This window comes from Punica granatum, chromosome 6 (assembly GCF_007655135.1).
Source record: "Punica granatum isolate Tunisia-2019 chromosome 6, ASM765513v2, whole genome shotgun sequence".
NCBI classification, from domain to species: Eukaryota; Viridiplantae; Streptophyta; class Magnoliopsida; order Myrtales; family Lythraceae; genus Punica; species Punica granatum.
The window spans coordinates 9,394,175-9,407,291 of record NC_045132.1 but is presented as its reverse complement, the minus strand read 5'-3'; the positions used below and the strand labels follow the sequence as shown (position 1 = coordinate 9,407,291).

The 13,117-nt window shown below is 39.3% G+C and overlaps 1 protein-coding gene across 1 annotated transcript; it reads left to right on the top strand.

The window, feature by feature from the left end:
* Positions 1–7,594: 7,594 nt before the first annotated feature.
* On the top strand, positions 7,595–9,821 carry LOC116212133. The gene is made up of 3 exons (XM_031546707.1): positions 7,595–8,422; positions 8,590–8,699; positions 9,125–9,821. Exons 1-3 carry the CDS (start codon positions 7,595–7,597, stop codon positions 9,819–9,821), a joined length of 1,635 nt encoding a protein of 544 aa, XP_031402567.1.
* Positions 9,822–13,117: the final 3,296 nt, after the last annotated feature.

The window sequence follows — 13,117 nt, the reverse complement described above, 5'->3', positions numbered from 1 at the left end:
CCCGTCATGTCCATAAGTTTTCCATTAATATAAAGGTAAATTGCACTGGTGGTCCAAAATATTTTACAAATATTTCATTATGGTCTAAAATATTTTTTTCGCTACATGATGGTACAAAATATTTCAAAGTTGTTTCATGATGGTACAAACCGTCAACTCGAGCTTGACGCTATCAAGCCGACGCTGACGTGGCTACTACGTGTCACCTCCTTACTGACGTGGCCGAAAAAATTTTAAATAATTCGAAAAATTTTAAAAGGGGGAAACGGGGAAAAAAATGGGAGAGGGGAAAAACGGGGAAAAAAAAAAAACTTTTAAGGGAAAAAAAAAAAGGAAAAATTAAAAAAAAGAGGAAAATTTTACAAAATTGGAAAAATTATTTTTTTAAAAAAAAATTTATAAAAAATTTTAAATTTTAAAAATAATTTCAAAATTTTCAAAAATTTAAAATATTTTTTAAATTTTTCTAAAATTTTACTCTTTTTTGTATTTTTTTATTATTTTTTGTATTTTTTTAAAAAAAATCAAAATTTTAAAATATTTTTTATTTTTTTCAAAATTTTTACTCTTTTTTATTTTATTTTTTTAATTATTTTTTTGTATTTTTTAGGACTTTTTAAAATTTTATTTTCTCTTAAATGACGTGGCGTACTATGATTGGTTCCACGTAACAAAAGTGACACATAGGACGCGCCAAGTCAGCAAAATGTTAACGGCGTTAGGGCCAATTGACGGTTTGTACCATCATGAAACAACTTTGAAACATTTTGTACTATCATGTAGCGAAAAAAACTTTTTGGACTATAATGAAACATTTGTAAAATATTTTGGACCATAAGTACAATTTACCCTTAATATAAAGACTTTTTCCTAGTTGGAAACGGGGCTTCATTAATATAAAGTTAACAATTGAAGCGAATGGAGAGAAGGAGCACCTACACTAACGCACATTCTTGTGATGTTCACTACTTATGTCTTTTTTTTGGATATTTTATTTCATTGGATTAACTGATGAGCCTGTTTTATAACTGAAAAATAATGAAAGCTAATGAAATTGAATAAGATTAAAGGATGAACGAAGTCATGAAATTTATATACTGTCCTCATATGATTGTAGCAAGCTACGTTCTTCTAGTTGACCCAGGTAATTCTACCTTGTATTAAACTGCCCCGACAGTTTTTGTCGGTGTGTACTTTGGCATTTGAAAGCCCATCGGGCCCCGTCTAATCCAGATCAAATCGGATCAGTTCATTATGATGTAAAACTCTCTCAGTATGAATTTTCTTCATTAACTGCCTCAATAGTTTTCGATACTGCTGTAATAGAGAAAAAGGAAAACTATACAATTAGTTCTTAGGGTTCGATTACTTTTAAATTTTAGTCATTTTTCTTTTTTTTGTCATTTGCATCTATATCTTCAAATACTTTTTGTGTTTTAGTTGTTTTCCTTTTTTTTTTTGCTTCGTTTTCATCCAATACTAGTGGTTACTTTTCGATTTCCATCCTTTTATCAAATTTTTTATTAGAGAAAATTTTAATTTTGGTCCTCAACCTTTTATAATTACTTTTTTCATCCTAAATCTACTTTTGTTTAATTTTTCCTTAATATTACATGTTTTGTTTCTTATAATTTTGCAGCTTAATTTTCCATAAAATGTCTAAAATAAAACAAAAATAATTAAACTAATAAAATGAAGATCATGAACATACTCAAGAGAATGAGTGGGCCCGATTGTGTAGACCATAAATAATATTGGCAAAGGCAGTGGCGATTTGTGTAGATAGTATCGATACCCCAATTTGTGAGCAAAGAAATGACAAAACATAGGAAAAATAGAGGCAACTATGGCTCGATAGCCACCAACCATGCTTATAAAGTTGGCTATGATACTAAGGAAGGAAAGGGTGACCTTACTTTAAGGAATGATGTTGTAAAGTGCAATAATAGGTGTGATTGTGAAGAGCGATGTTAACAGATCTATAGGCTTATACCTAAACTGACCTCCCTAAGGTGGTGATGCCCGTCGTCGTCCTCTGCTGCTGCTTCTCTCCCTCGCAAGTTATCATCCTCCTTTTAAGAGTTAGTACCACTCGAGTTGAGGTTACCAATACCTCAAATTTCGAGTAGGTTCACAAACTTCATGTTATTATTTTGATTGTTATCAATTTATTTTTATAATTTTGAAAAAATGTAATTTTTATTTCAAGATATGAAATGTCGGTAATCTTTACAAAGATAGAGTGATAGAACTATGACAAACAATAAGTTTAATGTTGAGGAAAAAATTAAACAAAAGACAAAGGAATTAGGACAAAAGAAATAGCAATAAAAATTTAAGAACCAAAATTAAAATTTTCCTACTAATTATTTTGATAAAAGAATCTAAACAGAAAAGTAGTCAAATGTATTGGACAAATCAAACCAAGAAAAAGGAAAAAGATTAAAACAAAAAAGCAATCAAAGATATAAGATGTACACAATAAAAAATAGAAAAAGGACTAAAACAGAGCAATATTCAAATTTAAATGATCAAATGTATGGTTTTTTTAGAAAACAAAAAATTAATGAAAGGTATGGAAGAAAATAAAAAAAAATTAGAAAAATAACTAAAAAAGTGATGAAAGCTACAAGACCAAAACAATATTTTTCCCTAAATAAAAGTAAAAACCAAGAGAAAGAAAAAAATATAAAAGAAAAAAAAAAGTAAAAAAAAAAAGGAAATTACTCTAGGCAGCGGTGGCATGACCACCCTCTCCAACCCTACACAGCTGGTGAAGTGTAGCACCACCCAAAGATTAAATATTCAATGAGTATATTACTCATTCACTGTTAATACATAATAACCAATCAAAATGCTTGTAAGTGAAAATTTGTGACCCGTTGCGAAGCTAATTTTTCACTTTTGAGCATCTTGATTGGGTCTTACACGTCCAAATAGACGAGGAATACTCACCTGAGTATTTGCTCACATCGAGATCGTGAGCTTGCTTTTTGTTGTTGGAACTACGATGCTTCTAATTTTGGTCAGAAGGTGCATTCTTCTATGGAGAAATTGCAAAGAAATAGTGAAACTTTGAAGAATTCAGAGGACAAACTGATATTGCAGAAAGCAGTAGGAATTTAAAGAAGAAGATGGAGGAAGAAGATTAAAATGCAGAATGAACTGAGACATCAAGAAGGAAACGATGCCTCAATGCCGTTATCCTCATCTTCTCATCCCAATTTTATCAAAATTCTCCTCACAATTGCAGTGATTTTAAAGTAATTCAGTTCTTTCGAAATTGAAACTCAAAGGATTTTCGGGCCGTTACAACCCCAATCCCAAATTTCATTAAAGTGATGAAGAAAACTTGATTCATCAAATAGATTTCAAGAATTTCCTCTTTGTTATTTAAAATGTCAAGCAAAAATTATTTGCCATATGAAGATAGACGAGGCGGGTGGGAAGGGTAAAGAAGTGTTCGTTGAATCCGTGTTGTGCCTACAGTGGCCGAGACGACCACTCGATTGCCGTTAGTTGCTGACTTGTGCTCCTATATGTTGTCGAAGAAGATGAGCAGTGGAATAATGGTTTAATTTTTTTTTCTTTTAATGAGTTTTTCTTTAGAGTACTAATTCAAAATTAACATAGACATATGCCATCAACATGTGTGCTTATTGTACATGATGCTAGTGTTACGGGTGGACCCTCCCAACCTTGAAGATGATCGAGTGAGCCCGAAGTTGCTAAGGCTTACCAAGGAATGCATGAGATGGAGTCTTCTAGAGAGCCTCGGTCCCCGAACCTTCTAGAAGTCTCTCGAGTCTTCTGTAATTAATGTCGGTAGTTGGGATAATTGTATTTATACCAGTAGATGGTAAAAGTAGTTGGATGTACATAAAATGCCGAGTGCCTATATAAGGATCTCATTTTCTTATTTGTACTTACACTTGAGAAAGCAATACAAGTATTCTCCTCCAAAGCTTTTCTCTCTAGTTTCTCTTTCTAAAAGTTCTGATAAGCGAAAGGCTGTCTAAAACTGCAATTTTAGGGTTGCACGGGTAGGGAACGCTAGATAAAGTAGCAAGCCCGTGACACTAGCATCTTCTTGGTTCCATATAAGCTAAGTTAACCGTTTAATTAACGGAAGGATAAATATAAAAGACTGATAAAAGATGTAAGACAAAAATATAAAAAAGAGAAAAAGGATTAAAATAGAAAGGCGGTGCAAGTTACATGATCAAAATAATAGTTTTCTCGGCTACAATCAATTTAAATACTCATCAAGCAATAAATTTCTTGAGAGTCCCAACACTCCCCACTAGTCAACCAAACTAAATTTTAGTTAGAGAAATATCACCAAAAGAGGATTCAAAGACGACCGAAGATGTAGGTCGAAATCTAACGCTAATCTCCACTGTTTATAGTTAGATCATATCCAATCGAAGAGACTCCACGGGTCTCTAAAGAGGGCCTAATTTTCGCCATATAGACACCACATCATTGAGAGACTTACCTTAAGGCTTTGTTTGGCAAATGAGTAATTTTTTTTACTCTACTCTACTTTAACTTCACTTATTTTTAATTTAACAACATAATTATTATTTTTTCATTTTTCTTCAATTTTTTTTATATTAACTACTATTCAATCCAATTTTTAATAATAAATTCTCTCAATTATTCATTACTTTTTTCAATAATTCAACAACACAATCATTACAACCCTAAATAAATGTAATTATCTATAGTTGGAATATAGTGGAATTAAGATACTCAAAACTCCACTATATTTCCAAATAAAGCCAAGCCTAAGTGACGAGGAGTCCGGCCTAAAGTGACAGCCCATATTCTAGAAGACTTCGGCTGCTACTAGAGAAGAATATTGCCATAGTACAATTTCTCTTAATTAGATATTGTTTCCTATATTAGCTTGAGTCAGGAGTCTGAAGTTTTCTGTTTCAGATTATTTCCTTGTTCAATTTTAGGAAAGTAATTTAGAGGAGTATAGGTGTCAGTTTCCTATTCTAGAGTCAATGGAGGTGTATTCCCTCTATATATAGGCTATTCACCTCATTGTAAGCGGGGGCAGGAAAATACCTTTTGTTGAATGATATTTTGAGTTTGCCATAACTCTTTGTTTTCAGCATATTGCTAGGGTTTAGCCGTGTTCTATTCCCTTCGAGTCTAAAATTCAGATTTAGGCGTGAGAAACCGTGATCCGCGCTGCGTACCCCTAATGCCGAAGAGCAGGAGGTGGGCGCGATTCAAGCACTGGAGCAGAGGATCGAAAGGATGGAGCGGACTCTCGAGCGAGGTTTGAGCAAAGACCGGACCAGAGGTTCGAGGAGCTACGTACCATGCTTGGTGCTCTAAACTTGCGTGCTGACTAGAATGCGGTAGACGGCGGTCAGGCACAGCGAGTTTTTCCTCGTGAACCACCCGTTGTTCAACGTGTTCCCCGTAGGATCCAATATTATGAAGATTCAGACGAGGAGAGTGGAGTTGCATACGATCGATTTGTTCATCCACGAAGGAATCAAAGAAATCGCCAAGATGCTGGAGACTTTCGTTTGAAGGCCGATATTCCCGTTTTCAACGGATGCTTAAACATCGAGGAATTCTTGGATTGGCTTTCAGAAGTCGACCGGTTCTTCGAATACGCAGAGGTTCCAGAGGAGAAGCGCGTGAAGCTGGTGGCATACCGATTGAAGGGAAGAGCATCTGCTTGGTGGGATCGTGTGCAAGAGAACCGAGGACGTGTAGGGAAGTAGCCCATCCAAACATGGGAACGCATGAGGCGAATGTTGAGGGCTAGATTTCTTCCTCCAGATTATGAGCAATATTTGTTCATGAAATACCAGAGGTGTGTGCAAGGGTCGAGGTCCGTCCATGATTACACAGCGAAATTCCTAAGGTTGGCGGAGCGTAATGCACTAAACGAGTCAGAGAGCCAACAAGTTGCCCGGTATATGGAAGGTTTAAAGCCAACTATTCGGGACAAGATTGGCGTGTAGATGGTAGCAACGGTGGATGATGCTCGAAGCTTAGCTCTCAAGGCTGAGATGATGACGCAAGACAGGGGAAATTCATATCGCAGGAATTATCAGAATCATCACAAGCCCTGCAGAAAGAAGCCAAGCTACTAAACAACCCGGATTAACAAGCAAGGTCAAGGAAATTCGATAAATCAGCTGGCAAAAAGTTGGTCACCGAGACTGGAGCTTCAAGGAACCAAAATTCTCTTGTCAAGCAATTCCAGCAAGTGCTTCAAGTGCAACCAGCCGGGTCATCGATCAAGTGATTGTCCTCGGCGAAAGGCTATCGCTTTGGTGGAGCATGAGGAAGATGTTGAAGATGTGTTATGCGATCCTGAGGAAGAGGAAGAGGAAGATGAAGATGAAGAATACAGCGGTGATGATGATTATGAGCAAACATACATGGTTCGGAAGTTGATGCTCGCACCTAAGCAAGAAGACCAATCCCTGAGAAACAAGTTATTTCGCACTAGGTGCAACATTCATTCACGCACTTTCAACTTGATTATTGACAGCGGAAGTCAAAGAATATCATAGGAAGAGCTGTGGTTGAGAAGCTAGAGTTGCTAGTTGAGAAGCACCCAAATCCTTATTTGATTGGCTGGATAAGTCAGTGGGTGATATCCGAGTGACCGAACGATGCAAGGTTCCTTTCTCCATTGGCAAATATCGAGATGAGGTGTACTGCGACGTTGTGGATATGGAAGCTTGCCACCTATTATTTGGGAGACCTTGGCAGTATGACACTGATGCAAAACACCATGGCAAAGAGAATGTGTATCGGCTCGTAAAGGAAGGGGTACGCTACACCCTAGTACCCTTATCAGAAAAACCTAAGCCCAAAGCTGTCCCGAAAGTGGAGGGTAAAGCGTTTTTGATAAAGACTCATTCGGAGCGGGAGATTGAAGTTGATTTTAAAGAGTCAAAGGAATTGCATGTGCTGATTGTGAAGGATTTACCATTGCAGAAGCAAATCGTGGAGGTGCCAGAGGAAGTGAAGCCCCTACTTGCAGAATTTGAAGAGATCATTCCTAGGAGTTGCCAGATGAGTTGCCTCCAATGAGAGTATTCAGCACCAAATCGACTTGATCCCAGAGCAAGCTTACCTAATCTGCCCCATTATCGCATGAGTCCACACGGAGTGCAATACTCTAGGAGAAAGTAGAGGAACTGTTAAGAAAAGGTCATATTCGAGAGAGTTTGAGTCCATGTGCCGTGCCTGCATTATTGACTCCGAAGAAAGATGGGAGCTGGCGTATGTGTGTCGATAGCAGGGCCATTAACAAGATTACAGTGGGATACAAGTTTCCCATTCCAAGGCTTGATGATATGCTGGATTAATTACACGGGGCGGTGGTGTTCTCCAAGATTGACCTTCGGAGTGGATACCATCAGATTCGAATTCGTCCAGGAGATGAGTGGAAGACTGCATTTAAAACTAGAGATGGGCTTTATGAGTGGTTGGTAAATTCCTAAGGTTGGCGGAGCGTAATGCACTAAACGAGTCAGAGAGCCAACAAGTTGCCCGGTATATGGAAGGTTTAAAGCCAACTATTCGGGACAAGATTGGCGTGTAGATGGTAGCAACGGTGGATGATGCTCGAAGCTTAGCTCTCAAGGCTGAGATGATGACGCAAGACAGGGGAAATTCATATCGCAGGAATTATGCAGAATCATCACAAGCCTCTGCAGAAAGAAGCCAAGCTACTAAACAACCCGGATTAAACAAGCAAGGTCAAGGAAATTTCGATAAATCAGCTGGCAAAAAGTTGGTCACCGAGACTGGAGCTTCAAGGAACCAAAATTCTCTTGTCAAGCAATTCACAGCAAAGTGCTTCAAGTGCAACCAGCCGGGTCATCGATCAAGTGATTGTCCTCGGCGAAAGGCTATCGCTTTGGTGGAGCATGAGGAAGATGTTGAAGATGTGTTATGCGATCCTGAGGAAGAGGAAGAGGAAGATGAAGATGAAGAATACAGCGGTGATGATGATTATGAGCAAACATACATGGTTCGGAAGTTGATGCTCGCACCTAAGCAAGAAGACCAATCCCTGAGAAACAAGTTATTTCGCACTAGGTGCAACATTCATTCACGCACTTTCAACTTGATTATTGACAGCGGAAGTCAAGAGAATATCATAGGAAGAGCTGTGGTTGAGAAGCTAGAGTTGCTAGTTGAGAAGCACCCAAATCCTTATTTGATTGGCTGGATAAAGTCAGTGGGTGATATCCGAGTGACCGAACGATGCAAGGTTCCTTTCTCCATTGGCAAATATCGAGATGAGGTGTACTGCGACGTTGTGGATATGGAAGCTTGCCACCTATTATTTGGGAGACCTTGGCAGTATGACACTGATGCAAAACACCATGGCAAAGAGAATGTGTATCGGCTCGTAAAGGAAGGGGTACGCTACACCCTAGTACCCTTATCAGAAAAACCTAAGCCCAAAGCTGTCCCGAAAGTGGAGGGTAAAGCGTTTTTGATAAAGACTCATTCGGAGCGGGAGATTGAAGTTGATTTTAAGAGTCAAAGGAATTGCATGTGCTGATTGTGAAGGATTTACCATTGCAGAAGCAAATCGTGGAGGTGCCAGAGGAAGTGAAGCCCCTACTTGCAGAATTTGAAGAGATCATTCCTGAGGAGTTGCCAGTCCACACGAGAGTGCAATACTCTAGGAGAAAGTAGAGGAACTGTTAAGAAAAGGTCATATTCGAGAGAGTTTGAGTCCATGTGCCGTGCCTGCATTATTGACTCCGAAGAAAGATGGGAGCTGGCGTATGTGTGTCGATAGCAGGGCCATTAACAAGATTACAGTGGGATACAAGTTTCCCATTCCAAGGCTTGATGATATGCTGGATTAATTACACGGGGCGGTGGTGTTCTCCAAGATTGACCTTCGGAGTGGATACCATCAGATTCGAATTCGTCCAGGAGATGAGTGGAAGACTGCATTTAAAACTAGAGATGGGCTTTATGAGTGGTTGGTAATGCCATTCGGGTTGTCAAATGCTCCCAGTGCGTTTATGCGATTGATGAATCAGGTACTCAAACCTTTTTTTGGCCGGTTTATAGTTGTCTACTTCAATGATATTTTGATATATAGCAGATCGACCAATGACCATCTCATGCATCTGTGTGAGGTATTGACTGTGCCGCGGAAGAATAAGTTGATTATCAATCTTAAGAAGTGCAATTTTATGACGTCGCGCTTACTGTTCCTTGGGTATATAGTAAGCTCAGAAGGCATTCGGGTTGATGATGAGAAGGTCAGTGCAATTAGAGATTGGCCTACTCCAAAAACGGTTGGAGAAATAAGAAGTTTCCATGGCCTAGCTACATTCTATAGACGGTTTATACGTGACTTCAGCACGATCATGGCCCCAATCACCGAATGCTTGAAGAAAGGGAGGTTTAATTGGAGAGAAGAAGCAGAAGCTAGTTTCGCATTGATCAAGGAGAAGTTATGCTCAGCTCCAGTTCTAGCATTGCCATGTTTTGAGAAACTATTTGAGGTGGAATGCGATGCGAGTGGTGTTGGCATTGGAGCTGTTCTATCACAAGAGAAACGGCTAGTCGCATATTTTAGTGAAAAGCTTAGCGATGCCCGTCGGAGCTGGTCAACCTATGACAAGGAATTCTATGCTGTTTTCCGTGCGTTGAAGCATTGGGAGCATTATCTTATAGGCAAGGAGTTCATTTTGTACTCTGATCACCAAGCACTGAAGTATTTGAATAGTCAGAAGCGGATCGGCAGTAACATCATGCATGCGGTGGACTACGTTTCTTCAAAAGTTTCCTTTTAAACTAGTGCACAAATCAGGTGTGCAAAACAAGGTTGCCGATGCATTAAGCAGGCGTGCAGCACTGCTGACAATGTTGAGAAGCGAACTTATCGGGTTCGAAAAATTGAAGGAGCAGTACGCGGATGATGAGGATTTTGCCGAAGCTTGGTCCAAGGTGCAAAATCGCCAAGCGGCTGGAGAGTTTCACAACCATGAGGGATTTCTGATGAGAGGTAACCAGCTTTGCATTCCTCGTTCATCCCTCCGAGAGAAACTGATTAGGGATTTACATGGTGGAGGACTAGTTGCACATCTTGGACGTGACAAGACCGTAGCTGCTGTTTCGGAGAGGTTTTATTGGCCTAAATTGCGTCGTGATGTGGAGAAGTTCGTGCGGAGGTGCCATACGTGTCAGACTTCTAAAGGACAGAAGCAAAACACCGGTCTCTATCTACCGTTGCCGGTACCTGAGGATATATGGGAGGATTTGTCAATGGATTTCATATTGGGGTTGCCTCGTACTCAACGGGGTATGGATTCGATCTTTGTTATTGTAGATAGATTCTCAAAGATGGCACACTTCATACCATGCCGAAAAACTACAGATGCTTCAAGTGTGGCTCGATTGTTTTTCAAAGAGGTGGTTCGTTTGCACGGTGTTCCTAAGTCCATCGTTTCAGATCGAGACACCAGGTTCCTTAGCCATTTTTGGCTTACCTTATGGAAAATGTTCGATGCTTCATTAAAGTTCAGTAGCACAGCTCACCCACAGACAGATGGTCAAACGGAATTGATGAATAGGACCTTGGCAAATATGGTTCGTCGCATTTGTGGAGAAAAACCGAAGCAATGGGATTTCGCTCTTGCTCAAGCCGAATTTGCCTACAATAGTGCCATTCATAGTGCTACTGGGAGGTCTCCATTCTCTATAGTTTATCAAAAGGTTCCAAGGCATGCTATCGATTTGATCAAGCCACCAAAGACCTACAAAGGCAATGCTGCAACTGAAAGCATGGCAATGGAGGTACAATCAATGCAGCAACAAGTTCATCAAAAGCTGGAAGCTACAAATGCGAAGTATAAGAAGGCCGCCGACAAACATCGCAAAGAGCGACTCTTTTCAGAATGGGATATGGTGATGGTGTTTCTTCAGAAAGAAAGATTTCCAGTTGGAAGTTATAACAAGCTGAAGCCGAAGAAGTATGGTCCATACAAGGTGTTGAAAAAGATAAATGACAATGCGTATGTCATAGATCTTCCCGAGTCCATGGGTATTTCACGCACATTCAATGTGGCGGACATTTACCCCTACTATGATTCGAAGGAGCCATTATATCCTGAGTTCAGCACAAGCTCGAGGCCGAGCTTTCCACAAGTGGGGGAGACTGACGAGGAGTCCCGCCTAAAGTGACAGCCCATATTCTAGAAGACTTCGGCTGCTACTAGAGAAGAATATTGCCATAGTACAATTTCTCTTAATTAGATATTGTTTCCTATATTAGCTTGAGTTAGGAGTCTGAAGTTTCCTGTTTCAGATTATTTCCTTGTTCAATTTTAGGAAAGTAATCTAGAGGAGTATAGGTGTCAGTTTCCTATTCTAGAGTCAATGGAGGTGTATTCCCTCTATATATAGGCTATTCACCTCATTGTAAGAGGGGGCAGAAAAATACCTTTTGTTGAATGATATTTTGAGTTTGCCATAACTCTTTGTTTTCAGCATATTGTTAGGGTTTAGCCGTGTTCTATTCCCTTCGAGTCTAAAATTCAGATTTAGGCGCGAGAAACCGTGATCCGCGCTGCGTCACTAAGACACTCGAAACTCCTATAACCTGTCTTTGATTGGGACTCTTGTGGTCCCATAATTTTATTTAAAAAAAAAAGAGAAGCAGCTACCACGTGGGACTTACGGCTACCACGCAACGGCCAATGATTGGTCTCTCTGTAAAGAAACGCGTCTCTTGCTGAGAGACGCCTCGAGCGGGGAGCCGTCTCTGATACCGTCTCTCTTGGTGCCACATGGGCGTGAGAGACTGGGCAAGAAACCCAAGGAGTTGGTCTTTTAATACAAAAAGTGTAAAAGCTCTCCTCTAATTTGAAGTAGGATCCAAGGGTATTTGGCCCTCTGATTATTGAATTTCTCGAAATTGCATGTGCAAAATCCAAATCAAACAGACGCCATTATTCCTCGTTGCTGGTGACCGATCTCTCTTATTTTTGTTCTTTCACGAAATCCTATGATAGAAGCATCTCCTCACATCTATTTTTAGTGTCCTTTATACAGGGAGCGCTTCAGAAAAAAGAAGGAATTTATCGTTTTAAAAACCCTTGATAGATATGAGGGACTTGAACATGCAGAAAAATAAACGAGGATGGTCGGGTGCCACCTTAAATTTCTCCCACAACTCCTAAATTATACCTCGTAATAAGGCCAGATTCGATGCCCATGTAGCTCTCGAAGAGCATTCACATTGGTAGACCAAATAAGATTAGGTACGTCCATGCGGATTTCCATTTGGGCAAGAGATGGGATATGCACGATCAAAATGTCCATCTCCAAATCAGGACGATTCGAAAAAATTAATGAAGTTACTGTACATTATTGCACACGGTGGCCTTTTTAAATTTTTAATGTTGCTAGGTGGCTATCTGGAAATCTTACTCTTACAAGAGCTTTTGTAGTGTAGGCCACAACCAAAACAATGCAATGTCCATGCATGTATATAAGTTTGGTCGATACCCTAACTGCCGAACTTCAGCTGGGGCCAAGGTGACCCGTTGCAATAACCTTTCCCCTCACTAGGACGACTCATAAAGTCCCATCCACAAAGCACCCGATGGCCGAGTCATGTCATAATGTACGTGTCTTGTTCTGTTGTAAGAATATTTTTCTTATCGTACTGTTACAGATAATGGGGAAATTACCTCAAATTCATTCATGTTGGAAGGATTATATATTCTACAATATAACCCCTTAAGGAGCATGTTAGGGACCGTAAAATTGTTCCGACCCATTTGTCCCGACTTATCGCTCTAGGCCCACATTAAAACCTCAAAGTTGGGTAACTAAATCCCATTGAGAATATTTATCTCATACATATCATAATATCTCTCATATTATCACTAGAATACTCTGTCAATATATCTTATTTACGAGATATTATTTTTTATTTCTAACCACATATATGGCAAGTACATATACTTGTTATTTATTATTAAATATTTTACGCAGATTACGATATCCCGATATAAATATATTGTGACTCCTATAAATACCTCTCTAGGTACCCATAAACCCTAAGTTCAATTCCTTTGACTTT